The sequence below is a fragment of the Typopeltis vanoorti genome, chromosome 15 (assembly GCF_054136105.1).
Source record: "Typopeltis vanoorti isolate ZY-2024b chromosome 15, IOZ_Tvanoo_1.0, whole genome shotgun sequence".
NCBI classification, from domain to species: Eukaryota; Metazoa; Arthropoda; class Arachnida; order Uropygi; family Thelyphonidae; genus Typopeltis; species Typopeltis vanoorti.
In genome coordinates, this window is record NC_143563.1 from 64,409,297 (window position 1) to 64,436,214 (window position 26,918).

A 26,918-nucleotide genomic window follows, 5' to 3' on the forward strand; every position below is an offset into this window, starting at 1 on the left:
AAAAAGTTAGGAACGATTAGCTGGAGCACACTTTATGGAGCACTTTGAACAATTATATCCATGCTGAATCTCATCACCATCCCAGTCAAAAGGCAGGAACTATTAAAACATGGTTCATCGGGCCCACTCCTTTTGTTCTTCAGACGATCTATTTCAATTGTAAGAAAGAATTGCAATATATTATTTCCTCCTTTTTATCTAATGGATATAAGAATTCCTTCATCAAAAGAGCTTTGAGTAGTTTTGATATATCTTTCTCTTCAAATACAGAAGAAATAACGCGTATTCATATCTCTTATGTGCAAGGCATTAGTGAACGCATAGCAAAAGTTTTAAAACCACTAAATATTTTTGTTGCCTTTCGACCAATCAGAAAAATCTCCACCTTTCTCACTTGTGCAAAGGAAAAGCTTCCACATCTCAGTTATCCAGGTGTCTACCAGATTCCTTGCTCTCGTGGATTATCTTATTTCGGACAAACAGGAAGATCTGCTTTTATTCGGCTAGAAGAACATCAGTCTTATATTTAATACATTGAACCTGAACTGTCTGGACTTGCAGAACATGCCATCAACACTAGACATAGTTCATTGGAACAAGACAAGAGTCCTTCGCAAAAGTCATTTCCTCATGAAACGACTTTATAAAGAAACATGTGAAACTTTACTTCACTCTCCTAACTTAAACAGATCCGATGGTCCATCTATTCCCTTTGTGGTAGATAGTACTTTATAAATCAGCTAATCTTCCCTAACTTTTTTAATTCTATATATATATACTTTCCTAATATATATATATATATATATATATATATATATATATATATATATATATATATATATATATATATATATATATTAGGAAATTTATTGATCTTTTTTAGTTATCTTACATTAGCTACGTAGGTGTAATTAGCTTTATACATGTACTGAAGATGCCTGTGATACTTAGGCGAAAATTCTACTAATAAATAATATTTTATGTGAGTTAATTCCGTTATTATATATATAATATATAAAAGATATAAAAATGAAAAAAAAAATCCTTGGCCCATCCATGGTACAAATGTACTATAGGTTTACTAACAACCTTTGGTGGTTTTTTTTTTGCTTTTTTGAGATTTCTGTTACTTGGATATACCAGTTTACTTTGTGTTTTTGTTGCATTGATTGGGATTTCTTAAAATTTTTAAGACTCCTTGTACGCCATTTCTAATGATGAATGGCAGATGGGGAAGTTTTTTTTTTTTTGGGGGGGGGGGGGGGAAATGAGACTTAAGATCTTGCTTAAAGGGGCGAATGTAACTACAGAGGAGCTCTATTTCTCCCTTATATCAAATGTGATGTGACAGGCAACTTTCCAAAGATATTCTAATTTCTTGTGTTTTCAGTACCTATGAAATGTTGGCTGTCACATCATATTGGATATAAGGGAGAAATAGAAGAGGGCTTTGGACCACAGAGGAGTCCCATCCAATTTTTCGTGGTAATTTTAGGAGACTGTTGTAAGATGTTCTTTATTATTTTTTGCCTATATCCATTTACCGATAAGATGCGACTGATCTGTTGAAGTTCCTGGTTTCTTTTGTTGTATGCCCTGCTAAATCGAGTTTTAGATAACCATTTTGTGCGATGGATGAGATGGTGGGTTGTTGTAGTTGTTGTATGTCGGCATTGTTCTGCATTGCGTGTGCTTTCTGTGTATGGATAACTGAACTTATTCTGTCCAAAAATCTCCAGGAGGATGTCCAAAAAGACAGGAATCTGTTGCTTTCTAATTCGAAGGTGAACTTGATAGGAAAATGGATGCTGTTCGGATGCTTGGTAAAATCTCAAAGTTTCTGCAGACCCGGGACTTATGATGACGTCATCTGCACAGTGCAGCCAAATTTTTAGTTGCATGTGGTAGATGTCCAGAGCTGTTTGCCAAATAACTTCATGGATAGGTTGGCTAAAAGCAAAAATAGTGACGAGTTCTTTGCAAAGCCCTCTTCTGTTTTAATATTTGTCCTAGAACAGGAAATGGATTGTTTTATCCAATGTTTGAATAATATGATATAATTCAGCGGAAACAATTCTTGTGGTAGTTTTATGGTTTCTTCTCTTGGCACATTGACGAATAGGTCAGGTGGTTCTATTAATGTATTCTGTTTCCTTTTTTTCAATGGAGTATGCAGTTTTTGAGATAAGAATTAGTCTTACCTATCAGATGGATCACCAAACGTGCAAGGTGCTTGGAGAGATAAGAGGCAGGCGAGCCTCTGTCATCAACGATCGGCAGTAGTGGCACGTCCGGTTGAGTTTCCTTGGAACTTCATAAATTCTGAGAGCACTAACGATGTTTAGAGACGAGGCGTGCTTTGATAATTTCAGTCCAGATGACAAGGGCTTTGAGCAGATTGTTGGTCATGCTGTTGGGGTCACTTCAGATCACCTTCTACAGATTATAAGTATTACCATCATTAAGTTCTGCATTTTGCAAGCACGTGCTTCCGCATTCTTATCTGCTTACAATACCAACATGTTACTATGGTATGAAATATTTTATGAATAGTCGACCAGTTTGAAATACTTTTAACAGTTTGTTTGTCTTTAAATAGAGTTCTTGCTGTTTCAATATGGATTAAATCTGCAATATCTTTTGATAGTTTTCTAATTCTTCTTTATGTTTGCAATTACGTCACTTTAGGGATGTTGACAGGAGATGAAAAATTCCTGTCATTATTAGCTTAGAAAGAAAATTACAATAAGCACTTATTCGTAATAAAGTCTTGTAATCAGTGTCTCTTTCTTTCTTGATTTGCTCCCACAAATACTGATTTAAATATTCTGTCCAATGGCATTAATTTTGCTTTATTTGTTGTTAACACTCCCAAAGTTGACATACTTGCAAACATACAAAATAACTAAGAATACCAAAAGACTCTTCAGGTTTAATTTACATTCAAACAGCAGCAACAATTCTATTTAAAGCTAAACAACGTCATCAAGTTCTCAGACAGCACACAGACATGACCTACATTGATTATAAAACCTCATTAGAACATTAACGGAATCTCTAGAAATATCAGGAAACCCGAACTAATGCAACAAAAAAGCAATGAGTTATTTTCAATCAATTATGATCACGTTTTCTCAAAAATCTTGGACACATGGATCTCAGATATGACATGTATTATAATCCCAGACGGATTTAGAAATCAAACAGACTATATAATGATTAGAAACAGATTGAAAACTATGCTAAAAAAACTTAAAGACTTGTCCTGAGTAGACTGTGAATCAGATCACCAATTTCTGAATTTTGTAGGAAGTTTGACTAAATGCTGGAATAAATAAATAAATAGACCCCGAATACCAGGCGAACCATATACCGAGTAATTGCCACTGTGACCAAACCGACCTCACGATAATAACGCCCAAATTTATGGGTTGGCTTGGGCATATTATTCACATTCATAGCTAATCTTCTTACTGTACACCATTTCCTCATATATTTTTACATAACATATTTTATACATAAACTCGGTATATTCATAGAATAACTGAATTAACATGTAAACCTCGCATATCGAATCAGGAATGATTAGGAATTTTAGCGAAACCCCTTCCTCTTTCTCCCTCCTTCTCTTCCCCCCCCCTCTCTTTTAAATTCCACAACTGGAAATGATTTTAGAATTTCACACGAATTTTTCCATCCCAGGAGAGAACAGTTAGAGTTGAATAACTCACGACTACCCCCGAGCTGCACAGTCAGCATTCCTTACTTTCAGCTGGTGGTTGAGAATGACTGCTCAGTTGCGCTATTCTGACCACAAGGAATAGTCAATGAGTGCCATTGACCGGGTGGCCTACTTCTAGCCTACTTTAACTTTCGAGTTCGATGGCCTCCATGTTTAGCTCGTTATTCTGTACCATATCATAATTCAAGTTAAAAATTAGAAAATATCATGTATCACGTATTTAATATATATTCCTTCCATTCCTCGAAATTATCAAAAAGCTGGAATTAACGGAGTTTGATTGCATTACCAAAAATTCACAGATAAAATGTACAGTGCAATAAAGCACATTATACAGAAGAAGTGCGAAAGAAGACTTGGCTACCACGATGCTATAAAATGGGTTTCCTATTTGAATAAGCTGTTCTGTGGGATATAAAACTAGATTTTTTTTTTTTCTGGAAGAAAAAAACTCTGTCACCTCTATATGAGGCCATCTAATTCAAACTTCCTATAAAGGTAGGAACCGATTATATAAATAAAATATGGTATATTTTTCGATTTAGATAACTATCGATTGCTATGAAATTTAGTTGAAATCTCCTGTCAAGTTTCACAGTGGTGAAATGCATTTTGGTTAACAAATGGGTTAATTCATTCTTTCTCTCTTTCTCTTTTTTTCTATAGACGATTTTTTACAGGGATACTACCAACCGAATTCCTGCGCTCTATAATTTTTCTTTTATTATTTATTATGTTTTTAAATATTTTTTCTTTTAATCAACTTAATAACGCAAACCTGAAATCTTATTTACCATACCAATGCTGACATCCTGTTCATAACAAAAGTGTATTAATTAATCTTTCCCTTTTCACTGATTAATTCCATTACTCCTGCTTCAGTTATATGCATTTTCTAGATGTTTCCTATCCATTACCTGGAATGGCATTTATAAGTCTACTATTTTTATTTTTATTTTTAATTGAGCAGCTAGCATTTACAATTCCAGTTCCAAATTCAGGAATTAGCTTTTGTTGCAGTTCATACATGACACTTTTACTTCCTCTGATTTCGTGGAACAGCATCCATCCACGTGTATTTGCTATTGTTCCAACCCAAATGCAAAGCTTGGTCGAAATTCTTCTCGACCTTTAAATTATCTATGGTACTAGCATACAATATTATCAACAATCTGCAGTGTTCGGAATAACAAGTCTTATTTGCTATACGGGGAAGAATCCTGCTGTAGAGGTTAAATATTCACGTAGAGATTTTAAAATTCTTATTTGATATTTATTTAGCGATTACTTGAAATGGAACTCTGTCTTCCTGTATACTGTTGGGAATTTTTCGGCAATTAGATGATAGAAATACTTGAAAAGAGTATTTCTAATATTGTCAAATTATACTTTAATCTATCTCAAAAATTCAGAGTCCGTTCATAGTGCAATGAATGTTATTGCAGGGATAATAGATTTTGCATTTTCCGTTGTTTCAGAAGTCTGACGATGCTGCTCACTACACAGGAGCATTTCCTGTTGTTGGATACAATTAACATCATTTGGATACAGTTATGCATATTTTATAATGTTGTACTACAGCTAACATCAGTTGACAGTAGAGTGAGCAGTCTTTGGTACTGGCAAACGTCGAACAGCTTGCCAGCGTTGATAAAAAAAAAAAAGTTGGTGAGGCATTTTCTGCTGTTAGAAAATCAACTAGCGTAAATCTGTTTCATATACACCGACATCATCTAAGGCGTCATAGCATTTCCACTTTCCAACCTATTGAGTGTGGTCAACTTCCATAGCATGAATGCTTTAGGTAGATGATTTTCACCGGTCGGTGTGGAACCACTATTCTACTTATTGGAGAAGGAAAGAAGAGGCATGTAATTCATTCACGGTACTAATCTACCATAAGTTACGAGTTTAATGGATGAGATTGTCATAAAAAATCTTTCTTCGCTACCTAAATAGACTCGAATGTGCGTGAAACAGCAGCGAAATAAATCAGGTACTGCGCCTATTAAATCTAAATTATTATTATTTTTATTTGAGCATATTTCCTGTTTGCAGCCGAGAGCCAAGTAAATACAACGGTTAAACTTCTCAGAACCATTGTATTTACTGGAAGCAATTTTCTTGCCGGCTGTACAAATAGTTTCGTGAATTTTTGTATAAATACTGTACATAAAACGAGATAGGTTGTCTCTTTTCAAAGACTGTGTCAGGTATATATATATTCATAAAAAGAAAAACCTTCAGGATTTTCCTGTAAATTTTTATTAAACAGCAGTCTAATATATCACTACAAATTTATTGACAAATATTCACATTTCACTTTAAAAGACGATAAATCAGTTTGATTTAAGGTAATTCTATTAACAAGGCAAGATACATTGGGCCATATACATGATAAGGCAAGTGACCTTACAAAGCTCTACAGGAGTGGCTATTGGAACTGACAAATTAATAGTTAGCGGGGCTACTTGTTATTGGAGAAAAGTATACTACCAACAAAGCAGCAATATACAGGCATGCAGCAATTTAAAAAACCAGGTAGTGGTGGTGGTTGATATGAATCTGCAATATAGAGGGAGTTTCGGATATGGGCTCTTATCTTGCTTTTGACACTTCAGATTCTAGAGGAAAAAAAAATTATTTTAAATATGAAGAAATCATGCAAAAAAAAAAAAAACACTGTTGACATTTCTAACTATTGATTGCTTAGAACTTTCGAAATAAAGACAAATTCATATTTTAGCAATAGTCCCTAAGCTAAGAGTGTGATAATCCAGAATCCTGCTTTAAATTATCTAAATAAATTATCATTATTATTATTATTATACTGCATCTCCATGGGTCCTAGACTCATCACTACACACCATTCCACACTATGCCACTAACGTTTGTTGAAGGTAAACTATCAATAATTTACTTGGATGATAAATTGCTTGTTCTAATCAATTGGCTAATTATTATGTAATAGTATTGCTATTCTTCTAGAAGATTACGGACAGTAATGTTTACTCAAACGAAGAGTCGGAACCTGTTATATTCCATCGACTTACGACCACAACATAAACCAAAAGAGCATCAATCTCTATACAAATTCCAAATTAATTCGGAGAGAACTGTACATTGGGAAGTTCCAAAACTGCAAAAAAAAGAAATGAGCCTTGCATTTAATAGGATCTGGTAATCAACATTACCAGCCTTACACTGGCTGTAAGTAGCACATGTGATTGCATATCTACTGAATGTACGGACACTAGTAAGTGCATTTAACAAAGTTGCCATAATTAGTGTTATGTTTTTGTGATACTCTTATTGGTTAATCGTGACGATGTCAGTAACTTTCATCTAACGAAATATTACTTCTTTATTTGGTTTCTTTATCAAATTAGTTCTGATACATTACTGTACTCGCTGGTAATGTATCAGAGTAACCATGTCGAAGTAATGAAGTTACTCGCGTCAGCATGGAATTAACACATTGGCAAATCGGATCCCGGTATATATTTCTGCTCAGAAACAATCTGAGCGATGTTATCGTACTCAGACAAGGCCTACCACCAGGTGGCAGAAGATTCTTACTCATTTTATCTAAATCTAATTATTGGCATTAGAAAATATATCTCAGAAGTGACAAGGATGTAAAAATAAATGCACATCTGATATTTTTAAGGCAGCCATTATTCAAGAGGAAAACCTCAGCGTAGAGGGAGGAATGCTGACATCATTAAAAGAGCAGCTGATGATCAGGGAATGATTATATCGACACCAATACAACACCAATATCTCACTAAGCTTCTGTCAGCGCTTACTAAACTTATATCGATATTTGTAGGACAGAAAGTTCCATTCATATACTTTTTATTTATTTTTTTTAAAGTTTCGTGATTTATTACGTCAGCCCTTCTTAACAAATAACAGAACTATTAAAAATATATAGGTTAAAAATCTAGGAAATAATAAAGTATATTCCTTTTCCATGTTTGTCTGAGCATATTCAGGATCATCTCGGTGTGTTTGCAATGTGATTTTCCTGTTTGATTTCATTTATTGAATTCGCCATTTGCAGTTTAATGGCGGACTCAATGGCGGTCTTGATGCTTTAATAGTAAGTGTCCATTTCCAAGATGAAGCAATTAATTGCTTCATGAAGCTGTTAAATAGTTTTAGATAACAATAATAACAGTAACACGCAACGTATGTAATTAGCATACATAAACTTTATTTCTAGCCATTCTTTTATAAAAATGTAGGTTTACAAAACTATTCTAAATGTCAACATCAAAAACATGAGGTTGACATTTAGATATCTAGAAATGAATAAAATCTGACATCAACTCATGTCTGACCCAGCGTCATCTATTGAGAAAATTGTGAAGCATTTCTCTGACTATTGTTTTATCGTAGTTGAAACAGTTTAAATATACTGCTGCTAGAATGAAAAACTCCCACGAGTAATCCTCAAATGATATCATACTTTTCTTTCCCCCCCTCTCCGAACTTTTGGATTTTCTCCAACATTCTGCCATAAATGAGTCTTTGGACTCGTTGGATGTGTCACGTAATAATAATAATTAATTGGCATAGAATTTCGGCTCATCCGTGTCTCAGCTAAACTTAGGGAGAAAAAGAGGAGGCAGAGGATTCAGGCTAAGTTTATTTCAGTTTTATTCCAATAATAGAATTCCATTCGAACCGAAAAATGTTTTCGAACATTTGTAACGTTTATTTTAAAATGAGCATTGGTGCTCTCTTGAAGAAAATGCTTTGCATTCTTTGTAATACATCTTTCTAGAGATATCCTCGTTCTCACTTCCTCTTTGACAAAATATCTTCTTTAAAAGCCTCAAAAGTATGACATCATTTAAGGATAAACCCTAAAGCCGATTAGTGTAAATAAATATCCCAGGAAAATCTTACACCTTTATTTATTATTTTTTAATGTTTTCCAGTTTCAAAATAAATTTCAGATTTATTGGAAAAGAATTGTAAAAGTTAATTAGTTCGTAAAACTAATAAAATAGTTTTATTAGCTTTACGAACTAATGAGTTTTATTCCTTTTTGCGAAGCTTTGTAACTTTTGACTTTTTGGTATGTGAATTTTACAGCATAAATAAACATGAAATAAACATGAGCTAAACTCATGGAGATACAGAGACGCACGCAGAATGCAGAAGATTGCTGGTTTGAGGATGAAGCACTAATGCTTTTCATATTTCCCTTTGTCTGTGAGGGAGGTTCTTTGAGTGGAGTGTTATTATGCTCTATGCTCGCCCTGTGAGGGCGTTGAGATTAGCTACCTTCATCTGAGCATAATATTGATTTGGATCTTTCATATTTGTAGTACTCCACTTCATTGTAGTCCGAAGCTTGTTTGATCAGCGGGTTTGGATGATTACTTGCCCAGATGAAGAACTTTTAGGTCGTGGAGAAAGGAGGAAATGTAAGGAATGTTGACTACTCTGTGAATCTGGGAGTTTCTTATGAACCATAGGGGGCCAGAATCATCCTCAGGCATTTCTTCTGTATTCTCTGCAGTTTTTGAATATTCGTATTCGAGGTATGGCTCCAAGCAGGAGATGTGTAAGTGATGACTGGGCGTATTACTATCTTATATATACAGTAAGTAGTTTGTTACGTACATCCAGCTTGCTTCTTCTGTTGATCATGGGGTAGAGTTGCGCGATTGCTTTAGATGTCTTCGAGTCAATGTGTTTAATATGATTGTTGAATTTAAGTTTTTTGTCAAGTATCACGTATTAGGTATTTAACTTCGGTTTGCCATGGAATCTTGACTCCTAATAGGTGTATGTCTTTCTTGCTCTGGAGCTTCTTTTTGGAAAACATTATAGCTGTACTTTTTGGGGGATTTACTTGAATCCGCCAGTCCATCAGCCACTTTTCTAGTATATGAATACTGCTTTGGAGCTTACTGATTGCAGTCGTGGGCTGAGTGATCTTGCTAGTAGAGCGGTGTCATCTGCATATAATGCAGTGATGATAGTACTAGGGTTTTGGGGAATGTCATCTATGTAAATTGAAAATAACGGGGGGACCAAGAGAGCCCTGAGAACCTATCACACCAGCCAGGATTTTGCATCTAGTTGATACGATTTCATTTATTCTGACTTGCATAAATCTGTCTTTGAGTATGCATCTATTATTTTTATTAGCTTAATTGGTAGGTTGAATTCTATAAGTTTATATAGCAGGCCCTGATGCCACACCTTGTCAAAAGCCTTTGCAACATCTGTGAAGACTGCAACTGTATGGAGGTTCCAATTGTAGCCTTTTGTGATTTGCTCAACCAGTCTGTGTATCTGTTGTACAGTGTTATGGACTTTACAGAATGAAAATTGCTCGTTTGGAATGATTCCTAACTTATCCGTTTCAGATTGAAGCCTTGTGAGTATAACTTTTTTCGCGACCTTACCAACACAGGGTAGAAGGCTGATAGGTCTGTAGCTTTCTGGGAGTTGGGGATTCTTTCCAATCTTTTTGATAGGGATGATGTCGGCAGTCTACCAGGTTGTGGGAAAGTATTAAAATCTGAGAGTAGCATTGATTATGTTGACTAAATAAATTATAGCTTTTCTGGGTAGTAATTTGATTATTCTGTTGGTGATGCCATCTGAACCTGGAGCTTGCTTGACACAGTGGTGAATTTTGTAGATAAGGTTGATGTTTAAATTTTCATAAGAGGGGTTACATTGTGTTTCTAAGTTGTCTAATAGAGCTTCTGCTTTTTCTTTGTCAGTGTGAGCTACTACCTTCTTGGTCTGTATTGGGGATATAAGTTGCCTTTTAGTGCGAAGAGATCTCAAGAATTTCCAGATGGAGTTGTCGTCTGGGTTTAGATTAGTCAATTTGGTTTCCCAATCGAGGTTTCCGTGCTTTTGAAGAACTTCATGGACTTGCCGATTTAATCTGTTCAGTATTGTTTTATCTTATGGGGCTCTTGTGTTGTTGTATCTTTTTCGAGCTTTGTTTATTGCTCTTATTAGGTCCATGATTTCCTCGGGGATTCCACTGACCGGGTGAAATGTAGTTTGGGTAACTGAATTTATTACTTTTTTGATTTGACTGGTTAGGTTGTTTACAGCAAAGTCTATTTCCTCTTTATTGTGAATAACAGGGGCTGGGCTGGTGTGCTCTTGGGAGAATTCTAGAAAGTTTATCCCAAGGTATAAATGAGTGCGGAGGAGTGAGTTCGAGCGTAACAAGCTTAAGCAGGATGGGGTTGTGATCGGAAGACAGTTCATTTAGTGTTTCCAGCTTCTAGGGATGACTATGTCAAGTACATCTGAGCTTCCAACTGGGCTGTGATGAGTGGGGCTCTGTAAGTCCGGCTATGACTATTGAGTTTTGGGTTGAGTAATTGTTTAATGTACGACTTTGTTGATTGTGGAGCTGTGTATTTTGCATTGAAATCTCTCATGATAATGGAGTCAGTAGAGCCGAGAATGAAATCCAAATCAGATGCCAACAGTGGGATGCTGGGTGGGTTGTATGAGGCGAAGATTTTGATGCTGCTGGTATTGTTAGTGTGAACCTCAATACCTGTTATCTCGAGGTTCTTGGTTTGTGGGTTGGTCAGGACGTTATGACTTAAATAATTTTTGATGTATACGGCTGTGCCTCCTCCACCGGCGGTAAGTCTGTCTGTTTTATACATCACGAAGTCCCGTAATTTGGGGCTATTAGCTGGCCTAAGATATGTTTCGTTAACCAAGACTATATCAGGATTGTATCTGTGAGTGAACTCTTGCAGTTCAAGGATTTTGTTTAACAGACCATTAGCATTCAATGCTATTATCATGAGTGAGTTTAGTTTGAATTTTTTATACATTGTATTGAGCTGTCAGTAAGGATTGGGTTTCTAGATAGAATATCTTTCTGGAAGATGGTGAGGAGCTTGCTTTGCTGAATCCCTACAGCATGGTGGAAAGAGAAGCAGTAAGAACTGATGTTAAGTTGGAGCTTGTTTGCTCTTGAGATGAAGGAATCTGATTTCGTGCCGCCTCTGCGTATGTTTTGGTCATAAATGGAGGTTGCGAGCCTTCAGTAGCACAACCTCCATTTGGTCATAAATGGAGGTTGTGCTACTGAAGGCGAGGTATTTCGAACAGGAGGGCAACCTGCTTGGTTGCTAATGGTGTCATTATGTGGGGGAGAAGAGTTCACTTGCTGACCCACGATTTTTTTGGGTGGAAAAGGCACCCCCTTGTAATTTGCGGGGTGAGGTCCTCTACAATTAGCACAACAGGTAGGTGTAGTTCTTGGCTTGGTGCAGGAGCTGGTCTGGCCTTCACCACATTTAAGCATCTGTAGGCTGCTCTGCACAAATTTTGGGCATGCCTAAACTTTTGGCATCTGTGGCATTGGCCTGCCGATGTCCTTTTCCTTAGAGACTTAGTTGTAATTTTGAGCCTGCATGTATCTGTCACTTCATATATCCTTTTCTCGGTGTTTCTGGTTTCTACTAGTACTAAAGGCATTGGCCTTTTGTCAGATCTCAGCATTCTGCTAACTTTGATTGGGATTAGTCATTGACTGATGAGGTCGGTTGTGATGCCCTCGGCAACCCCTCTGAGGAAGCATTTTTGTCATTTTGCGATCATCTGAGACATTAGCAGGATGAATCTGAACTCCCTCACCTGTGTTTCTGGCACTGGAAAAGTTGATGTTTTGTTCACCAAGGGTCCTTGAAACTGATGTCCACTTTTCTTTGCCTCGGAGGATCACTAGTGGAACCTTTTCCTTTTTGTCTTCTGAAACTTGTGGTGTTATATCTTCTTCCATAAGATCTTCAGATGTCCCCCATCTTTTGGTTGTCTGTGCACCCTGGGAGTCAATCTATCGAGGGGTTCTTGGGCGAAGGGACCGTTGTGATAGAGCGCCTTGGTAGATATACCTCTTGTTCAGTTATACCTGTTTAGGCAATTAGGCTTATATCCTACTATCAGATCCTGTAGACTTATGCGGAAGTCTGCTCGCTAAGTAAAAACAAGTTTATAATGCCCTACTAAAAGGGAAAAGGAGTGTCAAGAACTCACTTGGCCACAGAGTGAAAGCCTACCTCCCTATGATACCATACATCCACCACTGGTCCTCATAGCGGGTGGGGGCCCCTACACAGCCATCAGACCACTTGCATGTTTCATGCAGAGGGGGAGACAGTAGGAATCAAACTGTGTTAGCGGCAGTGCAATGTGAGATTCCCGAAAAACTTATATAAAATCAAATCAGGCTCAGTCTAAAGTAACACGTCTAATCTCATCAAAAGTTCAAGCGAAAGTAACCAATAATCGAAATACGGAAAGCCAAATCAATTCAAATATCAGTCATATTTTTCATAATACAATTAGGAAAATGGTGCATCGCCAACATTATTAAAATACTTTGGATTACAGATGGTTGTAGAAATTGTTTTCGTCTGATTGAAAAGTAAATTATACAAGACATGAAATTATATTCTTGGTTTAATCATTTAACTAAGCATAATCAAACAAGGTTTGCTTATCTGTTTATTTTACTTTTTTTAAATTTAAATAACGATTAGTTATTATATTCTTCGAATTTAGGGAAAAAAAGTATAATCGATGGGTACTAACTATCAGTGATAGCGAGAGGTCAATTTCCTGAAATGAGAAAGACATAAGAATAAAATAAATATTCAAATGAACAGATATTTTTATATTTTACTTTACCTATTGTGACTTTGGCACTTGGCCTTGCTCTCCAGGTTTAGTTAACTGCGGAGATGTGTTAATGCTTTGTTTTGTCTCCATCCGAAGACCTATTAAAAGATTAATACAATAATCCATTTTTGTGGTACTAGTTATAGAGAATTTTTTTATTTATCTTTTGTTTTTTAATGTATGCAATTTTGATATACATGCTTCGCAACAGAATCAAGTTGGTTTGAAATGCCACCAGGTGTCTGTCGTTTGGCAATGCGGAGTTCTGACAACATGCCTGTAGTATGGCGCTCACGTGATTTCATAAATCCTGTAAATAAAACTGATAATGTGCTTATGTCTACGTTATGCTGTTGAGAATAATCCAGAGAATAAACACTGGAATATTCCAGCGATCATATATTTGTATAACTAACCACTGTTTTTCTGTGATACATAAACTTCTCTCTTTAAGACCAGTTATCACTTCCAATACCATTCCTTACAACCAATATCACAAACTTAATTTTTAAGAACACTACCAGCTGCTTTCGAACGTTATTTCATTTTTTGGCAGCGTTCTCTAGTGGTTTCAGTGTGAAAACATGTATTAAAGAACTCGCCTTTAATACATAGCGACCGACAAATAATTTACGCAAGTATTATACAGAAAGCCTCTTCTTAAGTGAATATGAAATTAATGAACATGAAACCTAAACCATTTACATGAAATGAGAATAAGAAACTTCTGAAGTATAACTCGAACGTAAGCATTGTATCATAATTTAGTTTTATTTACAGGCAATTTTTACACGATCGCGCAAGCGAATACTGTATACCAAACGACAACCCTATCAGCAAAGAGCAAAACACTGCTAAACTGGAAGCATGCAACTCAATTAAAAAATTCTTTCAACGATGCGTGTGTTATATATTTAAAAATAACGATATTACTATCTTATGCCAGATATTAATTCTATAAATAGCATATTTGTGAAGTCGAATATAATGAAGAATACTTTGGCATTTTGCTTGAAAATGTGCAGCTGGAAATAAGAAATAATAATAACAGACTTTGAAAAGAGAAGTTTTTAAAATGACAGTTACTAACTCCTAAGTCGCAATCAAGAAGTCTCATTCTTGATAAACACAGTACCTTTGTGTGCGCACGCGCGCGTGCACATTTGTCAAGTTTATATATCCAGTTATTGCGTATGTTGAGCCAAACGTTTTTTTTTTTTTTTTCGATTTGAAATCTAAGAAATATGAAATGCATCGTTCATGCATATCCGGCTACCAATCCTTAGCAATGGTTACTGCAACTTTCTTTTATCTAAATTCATTTTATATATTGCAAATAATTGGGACTGACATTAAGAACTTTGTATTCGAAATAATTTAACGTTCTTAATATTTCAAGAAACCTTTGTTCTCATTCCGTCATGGAATGAACTGAAGTAGAAAAATACTTACTAGGACTGTTTGGAGATGTGTTTGCCAGTGCTCCTGGTTTTCCTCCAGCACCTAATCCAGGAATAAAACAATATCATTTTATGTTTAATTTAAATAAAAAAAAGAGATTCAAATGCATGAAGTTCTTTTACATTCTTTGATATAAATCGTTGTAGTTTTCTACAACGTAATCAAAAGAAAATCGAAATAAAGAAACATTACATGCAATATAAAATACCAGACAAAAACAAAGTGTTTTTTTTTTTTCCGAGTTCGTAAAAACTTAAGATTATCAAGTATATATGACGAACAATCATAGACGGTTACTAATAGATAATGAATAGATAATGTTACTCTATTCTTTGATGACATCATCTATTCTGCTTGAGAAGTTGATGTACTGCTGGTGGATCCGCATTGGAATATTAATCTTTGGTTGGCTCAGAGTTTCAATATGTACATAGTTACAGAGTCCCTAATACGTAATAAAGTATCTACTTACTAATAAAAGGCTGTAAATTCGAATTTTCCATTGTGGATGCTTGGTAAAATCTTTAGGACCAAAGATGATTTTCATTGCTCAGTGTTTTGCTTATTGGAAACTTTGAGGTGACATGAAAAAAAACTGTGTGACGTCTGGCACTCCTGGTTTATTGCAACTGTGATGGATCCGAGGGATAAATTTCGTGGAAATAGCATGTCTCCATAGCACGTGACAAACGAACAACGGTTTATAGTTTCGATTGCAATCTTCGAGTAGAGGAACTTTTTTTTTCTAGGCTTTTATTTTTTTCAATTCTTTAATAAGGTAGTCAATGTTTGGTATAGGCAAGTAGGATTTTTGTTTTTCTCTTGAAAACTCCAGTTTCTAACCTCATCTAAAAAAAATATCGACTATAGAACTCAGACAAAAAGATATATACATGTTAGAGCTTAGGATCATGAGTTGTAGGCAGTTGGTGTACTCTCTCCCTTTATATCCATGAAAAAGCATCGATAGTCTTGGTCTCGGCCGTCAGCATACCAAAAATTAAGAATAAATGAGCTCCTCCTGCTCACTGTGGAAACAAAACGCGTTATAGGATTTATTGTATTTCTTTATATTACACATAATGAAGTTTCCGCTGAACATAGTTGAAATATAGAAATGTAGCTGTGTCTACCAGACTGTTTGGCATCTTGAATATAACAAGTCATTAACTTCAATTTCTCAGTTGAACATTGAGAAGAGATGTATTCAGGAATTATTAGGAAACTGCTGAAGTGGCAGTTCATTCCAGATTTATTTATTTATTTATTTTATTAAAAAAAAAAAAGAACGAAAAGATTGCTAAGAGGAATGCTTGCAAGTCCAGTATTTTAGTTCTGAAATTATCTGATCAAAATTCTTTTCTGAATTTGAACGATTATGCTTTTCGTAATAGGTACGGTTTGATAATTTTTTTTTTTTTTTGGTTTGTTTCTTTCGAAGCGGTACTGAGATATGGTACGGCATTTTGTAAAGAATAAATGCAAAAACTAAGAAATATGTTGTTTTTCATATAAAGGAGGGAACATATGAGGCAATATTGCAAGGGTACACCTCTGATATTTAAATTACATAGAAAGTAATATCTTCTTTATGTTCTTGAGTAAAACCAAAGGTCTAGCTTAGGATAGAGAGTAGATGTTTGGTTGCAACTTATTTAGAAACGACTTACTATAAGGATATACGATAAAGGTTTCTGGGCGAAGTCCAAAGGAGAAACAACACTTAAAATGTTATCATTTCCTCTTTTAATAAAACATCAACTAAACATTGTAAACAATAATACGTACACCTTTTAAATAAGTGGCCAAGCCTCAATTTTTATTAAATTCTTATTTTATAGACTTGCTCTTTCGATATCAACGCCAAAAGTTTATTAAAAGGAAAAGCAAATACTTCAAATACTCGTAATAGAGGCAAAAAAAAAAAAAAAATTAACGGCTGTTAGATTCGTTGTGGAAGTTAGTTTCAAAGAAGATATTTAACTCAATCTTGCAATGGAAAAGATCTAATACGTTTTTTTAAAAAAATTCTTTAATGGTAGGCTAGATTATTAAAAAAAAGGATCGTTATAGGTTCGAATTTAGTCGCTAAATAGGAGAATTTTCTAATACACGTTTTTTTCTACCTTTCTCGAGTGTTTTTTCCTGGAATTGAGGCTCCAGTTTTACTTCAGAACTAGAAAGACATTGATCATAGTACTCATACCATTTCAGGCAATAATATACTAATGTATTTAGCATTTAGTAACAAGAGATGGCGACAATTTTTCTGCCACATTCTCATGAATTCAAAAGTGTCCTGAGCTCTTAGCCCTGAACTCAACTACCGACTGATTAACTAATTTCTAGAACAGTTAAGGCTAAAAGAGCTTTATCTACTTCCTTTCTGAGGAATAAAAACCATTAGGAGTTTTACTAATTCCAATCCACTAACGCCTTTTATTCCCCAAAGGAAGTAAGTAGTCGCGACCATTCACCCTAACTACCTTCTAATTAGTGAATGGGTAGCCAGCCTTCACCCTTAGCGAATCACAATAGCTGGACCAAAACTATCAGTGATTTAATTGATTTCCGGGGAGGAGAGTGCATAAGAAAACTACAGCCATCTCGTAGTCCCTAACCTTAATACTATATACTGCATAATAAATTTAGTTTAATCCTTTATCCAAGTGTAAGCAAACAAAGTTTGCGCCTGAAAATATCTTCAGGACTGGGGTAAGGTAGTGCAACACTATATATTTGTTGTTTTCAAATACTGTGATTTGTACGTCGATTTTCTCGAGTAAATTTACGGGATGAAAACTCCGAATTCCCGAAGAAAGGCTTAGAAAGTCAGCGATTATAATTGAATGGTCTATTCTAATCGGAATCGAATCTTTATAATCAGAGATTAGAATGGTCAGTCTTGGGCAGTCTTCGGGCTATGGATGCAAACACCATTTCCACAGGACTACATAGGCCCTGATTTATTAATCTAATTAAAAATATATATACATTTTTGTCTGTTTTTTTAGTAACAAATGAGTTCCTGGCTGTAAAATTTCCGGATTCTAATCTGACAGAATACAGTGGCAGATAGAGAGAAAACTTTAATTAGAAAATGAGGTGGTGGTACCAATTACTTAAATGTCTGTAAGTACAAAATAAGAAGGAGATGGTCATACACTTCACGAATACGAAATTAATAATATATGCAGCATAAAGTAGTCCACCAAAACAGTAATTTGTCTTTCTTGAAAGTGTAATTTCATATTTGCAAATTTGGGCACAGTTAGGCAAACTTCCGGATTGTGGCATTTCATATCATGGATAGGAGAAGGAGTTACGATCAAAGGCAAGCATACCAAATCCTACAATTATTGGATAGGGATTCTTAGATTGGGCCAATAGAGATTCTGATCATCCAACAAAACTTCTTAATGCCTTAAGATCAATTAGTCTGACATTGCAAATAATGTCAGACTAATTGAAATTGCTAATTATTTTCGCAGATAAAGAGTGAAAAACGTTTGAAAAAACTCAAGATCACTTACACGGAAACTGTAGACGAAGTTCTCCAATCAAAGAACTCCTCGGCGAAATTGTCTGAATATGCTCTTGAAATATTAGTCATCTGTAAAAGAATTATAAACAATGCAATTTATCTTATCTATTCTTAGTGCTTACCTTCGCTATTTTTCATATTTGGTTCCCTCTTGCTGACACTTGTCGCACCTTTTGGAGGTAAATGCGAGTACAAATCACGTTCAGAGACAGATGAACCTCTTGATTCGCTTGGAAAGAGACTTGGATACTCACGCAAACTTTCGACTAGAGCCGTTGATATGATCTCTGTAATGGTCATAAATGAATTATATTAAAATGAGGTTGGAACGACATCTGCCGGATTGTAATGGGTTAGTCATTGTTGCCTAAAATATGTTGTCAGCTACAATAATAACGCATGCTTAAGTTATTGATATCTTTATTGCACAGATTAAATGAATCTATTTAAAAATCTTCCTTGCTTATAAAGAATTCATTATAGAAGAATGAAGAAGGAGACCATCCTGTTTGTTACAAAAAATGGCTTGAGAAAGTACCCTGTTTGATCCCCCCTCCTCAACACACAGTGTCAGTAGCCCGAGGATAGCTCCTGCCATCTTTACACCTAACTACACTTTACACTTTTCTAGGCTTATCTCACTTTCTGAAAATGCAAGTCAAGTATTTTCGACCAATAGCACCTGACATCATGGCGTATGATTCACCGTATTGAAGAAGACACTAGATTTAAAAAAAAAAAAAAAAAAAACATTGTTAATCCAGCCATGTAAACAAAACGTAGCAACTAAACATCTTTACACCTGCACTTTAAAAGAACAACGTGCAGGTGTCAAGCGCTGCAATTGTTTCTGATAGCAATAGCTCTATCAATAGAGCTTATCTCATTCACACTAGCCATATACTTCGATATTGCGCTCAATTCAGATGGGGACTTTTTTTTCATCACTCCCACACAGAAACCACTGAGCGTATAGTAAATAAATGTCGCGTGTGTGTATATACAGAAGTCAAGGAAAGAAAAAAAGAAAAGGAATCAGAAACTTCAACGGGAAATGCTGTTTCACAGAACCGAAGGGAAAAGAACGGAAGATGAATGGGAGTAGGAGGTTTGGTGAGTCAGCAATTTATTGCAACTCGCATTGAAGATTTAACATAAATGGTGAGGGAGTAATGATGTTACTGAAATATCACGGAGCTGAAGGATGATACGGAATGAGGCAAGGAAATCTTACACACTGAAGCCCAAAAGAAAAGGAGATTATTCAAGATTAGACATTTTGAGATTCAAAATTAGCTATCCTATGCAAAGGAATATCAGATCGCAAAAATAAACGTCCATGTGATGAAAGGAATTACAGATTGGATAGTTAAGTTGTGGCAGTAATTTGGAATTCGGTCATAAAGAGCATTCGAGGTTTGGATGTATGTAAGTGATGGTTGGAATTTTGGGAGAACAGAAACTGAAGGCCCTTAGGCACAATCTAGCAGTGATTATGCGCCATTTGATCGGGAACCTCCAAAACGCATTGCCATCAGGTTCGGTTCGGTTCGGTATACTACTTTACCTCTCATATATCCTTGACCCTTATACGGCTTTACCCTCAAATACAGGAAAGGCTCTGGATCTCCAGACCATGTTTGGTATCATTCTCACCGATGTTAGATATGGGGATAAGAAACTCGAATTTCCACCGCTCTGGGGACCAAACATAACATCAGACATTTCAGGTCCTAAATTAGCAAGGTGGTAATATTTCACTGGGCGAAAAAAGTCATCTATCACCCTAGCAGGTCAGGTTGGCATTTCCTACAACTAGGAAGGTATCCTTTGACATTAGGATTGTTCACTGATATCGCCAGGATACCTTTGGTCGAAACGGCCGAACCTCGAAAAAGTGAGTTTATTTCGCTCACATGTGTTGGAATAAATTTTATACAGAAAAAGTGGTATATTTTCTTACTTATTTTTCTGTAAATAAACCTTACATTTTAATATTATATTTTAATAGCAGTTTCATATTTATTTTTTTTTTGTCAGTATAAGTAAAATAATATTTACATAAGAAGTATTTTGTATAGCATAGTTAATTTACATAAAACAAGTCATTATTCATATCATTCTGTATTGACAACGAATTATATAACAATGCTGTTTAGTGTGGAACAGAGAGGGGGGGGGGGAAGAAACAATTTAAATGGTTTACTAAAACACAGCAATGTAACACGGCGGTGACAAAAATATTTATTTTCATATTGTAAGTGCAATCACGATTTACAGATGGCAGCACAAGTAGGTGCAAAAGTAACATATGCTCTTGTGACTAAGCGTAAAAACATTACTAAAGCGATTGGATTGGTCATATTTCAGGTGCAAATTTCGTTAGAAAAAAATGAAATAAAAAAATAACAATAAACATAAATGAAAATGTCTATTAATCGCATAACAAGTGAACAACTAATAAAAAACTTTTTATCTATTAATTGTTGATTATAAACGCAGGCTAACAGATAATTACGGACATTAATTATATAAAAACTACTGCGCTTCAACAATTTTCGAAATGGGCAACGTAACGATATTTAGTTTCAACTTTAAAAAAGTTTCATTATTAATTAACTGTCATGTAATTAATTAATGCATCACAAAGCTCTCGTCACACAACATTAAAAGTGACCAGGAAATACACAAAGGGTTTCATGATAATAAATTGATATTTTTCAAAACGTCTGCTCACCAACGCCAATTTTTCACTAAAACCACACTAGTAGCGGTTTAACAGGAAGAATCATTAGAATACTGCTATCTAAGGAATGTTAATAATAATCTGCGTACCTAGAACTTTCTCTCTCATCTCCATGGAAATTCTTTTTTTGTCTACTTCCGTCTCTAGGAATGTCACCAGTCTGGTAAGCGTGTCTTCCGCTGTTCTGTCACCTGTAAATATTAAAATAAAAATAATAATAAAAGACTTGAAGATAGTAACGTATAGAGTCATTTTAATACTGCAGTATTACATTCTTCCCACCCTCCTTTTTTTGGGGGGGGGGGGGGGTTGTTTATTAGCTAAAATAATAGAAAACACGAAATGTTATTATAATTCAGTGTTTTCATACGTTTGTTGAAAAATAGAAAAATAAAAGCGTTCTATTGTAACTGGAATTATACAAAATACCATCTGGTTATTTTATTGTTGGACCGCGCAGCCTGCTAGAGTAGATTTTGTTCTTTATACAGAGACAGTTTGGATCGATAGTATGGATGACGTATGGTATGATATGAGCATATGATCACTCTATTAGGTGCTTGCTATTTGAAAGCCGCAGTCGCTATTGAAATAAAAAAAAAAATAATAAATGTTAAAGCTGGGATATTATATAAGTTGAATTCAGTATTAACTAGTAAAGTTGTTTTGACAATTTTTACCGAAAAACTTAGGCAAAAATAAGTTTAAACACTGCTCAAGTTATTTTACATCCAAAACAGTGCATAAGTTCTGTTCGTGCAGGATTCGATTCTGGTAATCGGCATGTTATAACAATTAAAAATAATTGTGCTAAGAATGAATACCATTTTTTTTAAAAAAAAAAGCTCGCTATTTCCAGAAATCTATCCTATACATTTAAAATGATAAGTCTTTTTATGTCACGTTTTTTGATTGAAACGTTTTGAAACTCAGGGACTACCCTGAGTATCGAGTCTTCAAAATTCGAGTCATCAGAATTCAAGGAAAACCGGCCTACCAGTCCGGAACCCCGGGGGGTTGGGCGCCGTAGGCTCCAGGGTGGAGCATATTCCTCCTAGTATATATATATATATATATATATATATATATATATAGTTCATTACATTATAAGATATAAGATATAGTGGGAAAGCACTGGAAAAGGTGCTTTTCCAGTTCCTTTTCTAGTTTTTGATTGCAAAATGAATTCCAGCTTTAGACTATACTCCTTCACATTTCACACTATATCTTATAATTAACTCGTGTTTGGTATCTTGTGATTATGCTCACAAAAAAAAAAAAAAAGAAAAAAGAAAAAAGAAAAAAAAAGTAAAAAAAAAAGGTAAACGACCTTCTTAATGGACTATCGGAAATCAGTAATTATTAAACTGGCTCGGCAACGCTGTAATTGCAACAGTAGACAAACGAGTGCTCTTTGGTAAAAGTGCAGACTTATGGATCACAAATGCTACGTTACCAGTGCACATTCAGGATTTTAATGACTACTTCACGTATCCGCGGACAAAAATCGAATCCTGCTTCTCAAGCATTTTATTTAAAGAAGCACGAAACACAAATTTAGACATTAAAATTCAACTTATCGATTTTAGAGCAACTGTCAGTAAGATGCGAATAAAGAGGAAGCAGGACGAGAGAGATAAAAACAGCCATAAAGTGCGCGTGTCAATTAAGAAAAGGACAGAAATAAAGAACTAGAAAGAGGCTGGGGGGGGGGTGAAAGAAAAAAAGATGAAAGAGAGGATCGAAGAAATTCAAGCAGAAAATTCTTTAATAAAGGTTAGAACTTTTTTTAAAAAACACATTTTAGTGATGTAGTTGGTTGGATTAACAATGTGGAAAGAAGAAGCCATGAGGTGTTTGTGTCCGTCCGGTCGAGTTGTTTAAGACACTCATTCTTGCTTGCTCAAAATAATTAAGAAAAGTTTATCGCGCGCTTAAAAGATTTCGAAAATCCAAGCCTTTTCAAGTGGGCTCCATTCTTCGACTGCCTTTTGCTGGAAAGAACCGGGTTTAATCTTTTCGGAGATGTGATGAATGTTTTCCAGTTTTATAACCGAAGGGCCTTAGTGCAGTGGTGAGAACGACGCGACATTTGTACTTCTGTTCGAAAAACCTAAATCTAAATTCCACTAGGACGCAGAACCTTTAAATGGATTTTTTTTTTTTTTAACGAAGGTAAGTCAGTGTTTCGCAAAAGACAAATCGACCAGAGAACACGCGCAATTAAGACAATACTCCTGGATCCCTGACCTCATCATTTTCCAGCAGTGAAACTCCATCAATAGAATATGTAGATTAAAGCTTTTTTAATCCAGTGTGAATGACTTTACATTTGCCCCATTAAAGACGGAAAAAAACTTATTATCTTTTGCCCACAATGTTAGTTTATTCAAGTCATATTGTAATATCGCTACATCGGTTTCACATAAATATAAATCAATTTATATTTTCAAGTAATAATTTAGATTAGCGAGCTTCCGTAGCTCAGTCGATATAGACGAAGCCCTTTGGTCGGAAAGACCCAGGTTCGATTCTCGTCAGCGAGGTGAGGAACTTTATCTGGTCTCTTTCGACGAAAGGTGAATTAGTCAGTAGGGTTTTTTCACCAGGAAACTCGGGTTTTTCGTTCCCCAGAACAGGCAAACCGACCCCGTTAACACACGCATAACCACCTTATCCGCGAGACGGCTATGGTTTGAAAGGGCTAAGAACAACTCCTTAACAGGCCACTACGCCTAATACGTAAAAAGAAAGAAGAATTTAGATTAGAGTCAATCTATTTCAAATTGAACAGATGTTTTGAAGAGCGATTTTTTAAAAATTTCCCTCCAAATGCTGTTATTTTTCCAGTTTCTAATTAAGATTTCCTAAAATGTGCTTTTAACAGCTTTTTGGCGTCATTACGTAGCATCTCAGCATTGCAATGAATAATGTTTCTGTGGTTACTGAAAAAAAAATAAACAAACAAGTCATTTGCTTTTTTGCCACGTTTGTCGTTTGTTTGAATTGTTGACGCCATTTCTTGAATAGCGCTTCCTATATTGTGTCACACAATCCCATAATCTCTCATTACTGATTCTGTTCATAAGATTTCGTTTTAGAGTCAGAATACTAAACATAGAGCTTGTTTACCTGTGAGTAGCTAAATTCTTTTCTCTTTTTTTTTTTTTTTCAATAATGTAGTGGGAAAAACGCATTGTTTTAAACTCTTTTTTTTTTTTTTTTTTTTAAAAAAAAAAGGTTGGAAATGTATTTTACTGAGCGCAGGATTCAAAAGATAGGCAATGCATTGTGTTACTAATCTGATCATTAAACTATCCATTAACTACAATTTACAAGTCATAAAATTTACTGTCAATAGTGCACAAAGTAATTGTAATACTTGCCTCGAACCATACTTTGTGTAAACATGTCTTTGGCTAGCTGATAGATCACTTCTTCTAGCGTATATTGATCATAAAAATTATTAGCTTCTTTTAGCTTTTCGAGCATGGCGATTTCATTTCGTTGGTCATCTAAATCATCACGTTTGGAGTCTTTCACTGAAGCCGTTGTCAAATCGAGCTGTTTACCTTGGGGAGTGGCAAGTGGGGATGGTATTTTGGGATCCATGACTGCCGACGTGCGTTTTTGACTTTCAGGAAGTGATGGCAAACTTTGAGTAGCAAGCAATGGTCTCTGGAAGTAAAAAAAAATAGAGTTATTATATAGTTTTTGAAATTCTATAAATTTGAAGCAAACAGCGAAGTTCGTCTGGCATAATTCAAACCTTTTTTCGAATTTCCTATAGTAACCGCTATCACTGGAGCGATGCCAGAAATTGAAAGGCCACAGTATTCGCATTGTGCGTTTTAAAAGGCAAATTTTAAAATTATGTGTGGGGGAAAATAGTGACTATAATCGGTAATTAGGATTAGTTACTTAAAACCTTAATTTTAAATTAAGTTTTTAAATTATGAAAATTTTAATTAGATTAAGATTCATAAGAAAGATTCCGGTAATTGGACCACATGTTTATTACGATAAATAACAATAAAAAATAAAAAACAACCCGACAAGTTTCGTAAGTCGTATGACTTACATCTTCAGGGGTCAAAGGTAACTAAAAGTTGAAACACACGAAATGAGAAATTACTCAAAATACTTATAGTTGTCTAACTGTTCATTAAATTGAATATTCGAATGTAGATTCATTGCAATGCTAAGTTTGAACAATGATGGATGCTATCACGTTCTGTTGTTCACGTTCACCGAGGTTTGGGTATATTTTTTTTATCAATGCTGACCAAACTTGGTGTAGAATTAGGCCCTGGTTTTTGTTGCATTGCGTCGGAATTCTAAGCATGTTTGTAGCTTCTTTAAATTTCCTCATGAAGCCATTTTTTTTCAATGTAAGACATGTTTGTTTTTTGCCAGAGTACGTTATGGCAGGTGGAAGTTGTATGGTACGCTAAGCCTGATTTGTGTTCTCTTCTTTTTTTAACGTCTTTTTGGTGTTCGTTTATGCGAATTTCCCCTGATCTTCTCGTCTGGCCTACATAGCAGATGCCACAGGAACAATGAATTTTATATACACCTGGTTTTTTTAAAGGATGGTGTGGAGGTTTTGAGGGATGTAGAAATCTTGAATTTTTTTCCAGCGGTAGAAAAGCCACTTTGATGTTATGTTTGTTTAGTAATTTGACCATTTTGTCTGTAACATTCTTGATGTATGGAAGTGTGATTGCGTTCTTGAAATCTTGCTTTTGTGAGATAATTGCAGGAGGTGTGTTCAGGATTTTTTTGATAGTCTTCGGTTCATAACCATTTTTTTTTTTTTTTGAGGATCTGTGGTCCAATTACCGGAATCTTTCTTATGAACTGATAAACCACAGAAACCTTCGCATACAACTAGATTAAGATTGTTATATATATATTGCTTCCCAACCTAATTAAGTTTCGTTGTCAGATAGTTGAAAAACAATAAGATGGTTGCATGCGACAAAATTATTCTGAAATTTTTTTTTTATGAAAATATAATTTAATACAAAGATGGTATCTGCATATGTAGTTCAGTAAGAAGGTAAAAAATGTTTCTTGAATCTGAATTTGTTTATCAAATGTAATGAGCAATATAAAATTCCTTGTGAAAAAAAAACCGTATTAATATTAGATTAGTTAGTTTAGTTGATAATAATATTATTATCATATCATGATTACTATAAATAAATCAGTTTATTTATTTTTGTTAATCGATTCTTGATATTTTTTCCCCACATGTCTCCACAGAGTAAAATATTAGCTAAATTAGCGCGTAGCTTCATAAGTTCACTATCTACTTTTACTTTCAACCTATTCGCTTTTACTTTCAATGCAGCGATTTATCGTTCATCGATGCACACACACACACTTTTTTTTTTTTAATGTTATCGCATTTCTTCATTTATAATGGCGTAGCGCGTTTCACTATCTGTTATTCTTCATCCGGAAAATTAAAGCGCTAATGTAAAAGCCGTTAAATACTTACTAAACAGCTATACTTTGGAAGCAAATCGCCGAACGATCAACATTGCAATAATAGAAAACAAGTCTGCATATAAGATGAGACCATTATCTCGAAGTTAATAAAAATCTCCGGTAATCATCGGTAATATGGATTATAATTCAGCTCATTAATTATAGTATTCAGCTCTCTATCTGTCCAAACAAAAATAAACTCCAATACCCAAACTGAAATAGACATTAAT

The 26,918-nt window shown here is 35.0% G+C and overlaps 1 protein-coding gene across 2 annotated transcripts in view; it reads right to left on the minus strand.

Annotated features, from left to right (window-relative positions):
* Nucleotides 1-5,988: 5,988 nt before the first annotated feature.
* The window catches only part of LOC150098824 (uncharacterized), a 174,602-nt gene continuing 153,672 nt past the window's right edge, over nucleotides 5,989-26,918 (minus strand). For both annotated transcript variants that reach the window (XM_090405474.1, XM_090405473.1), the window contains exons 8-13: nucleotides 24,579-24,870; nucleotides 21,282-21,383; nucleotides 18,569-18,733; nucleotides 14,894-14,944; nucleotides 13,451-13,539; nucleotides 5,989-6,366 (exon numbers count right to left, since the gene is read on the minus strand). In XM_090405474.1, coding sequence (XP_090261600.1) covers nucleotides 13,451-13,539; nucleotides 14,894-14,944; nucleotides 18,569-18,733; nucleotides 21,282-21,383; nucleotides 24,579-24,870 — 699 coding nt within the window. In that variant the 3' untranslated portion in view covers nucleotides 5,989-6,366. The remainder of the gene's footprint in view (nucleotides 6,367-13,450; nucleotides 13,540-14,893; nucleotides 14,945-18,568; nucleotides 18,734-21,281; nucleotides 21,384-24,578; nucleotides 24,871-26,918) is intronic.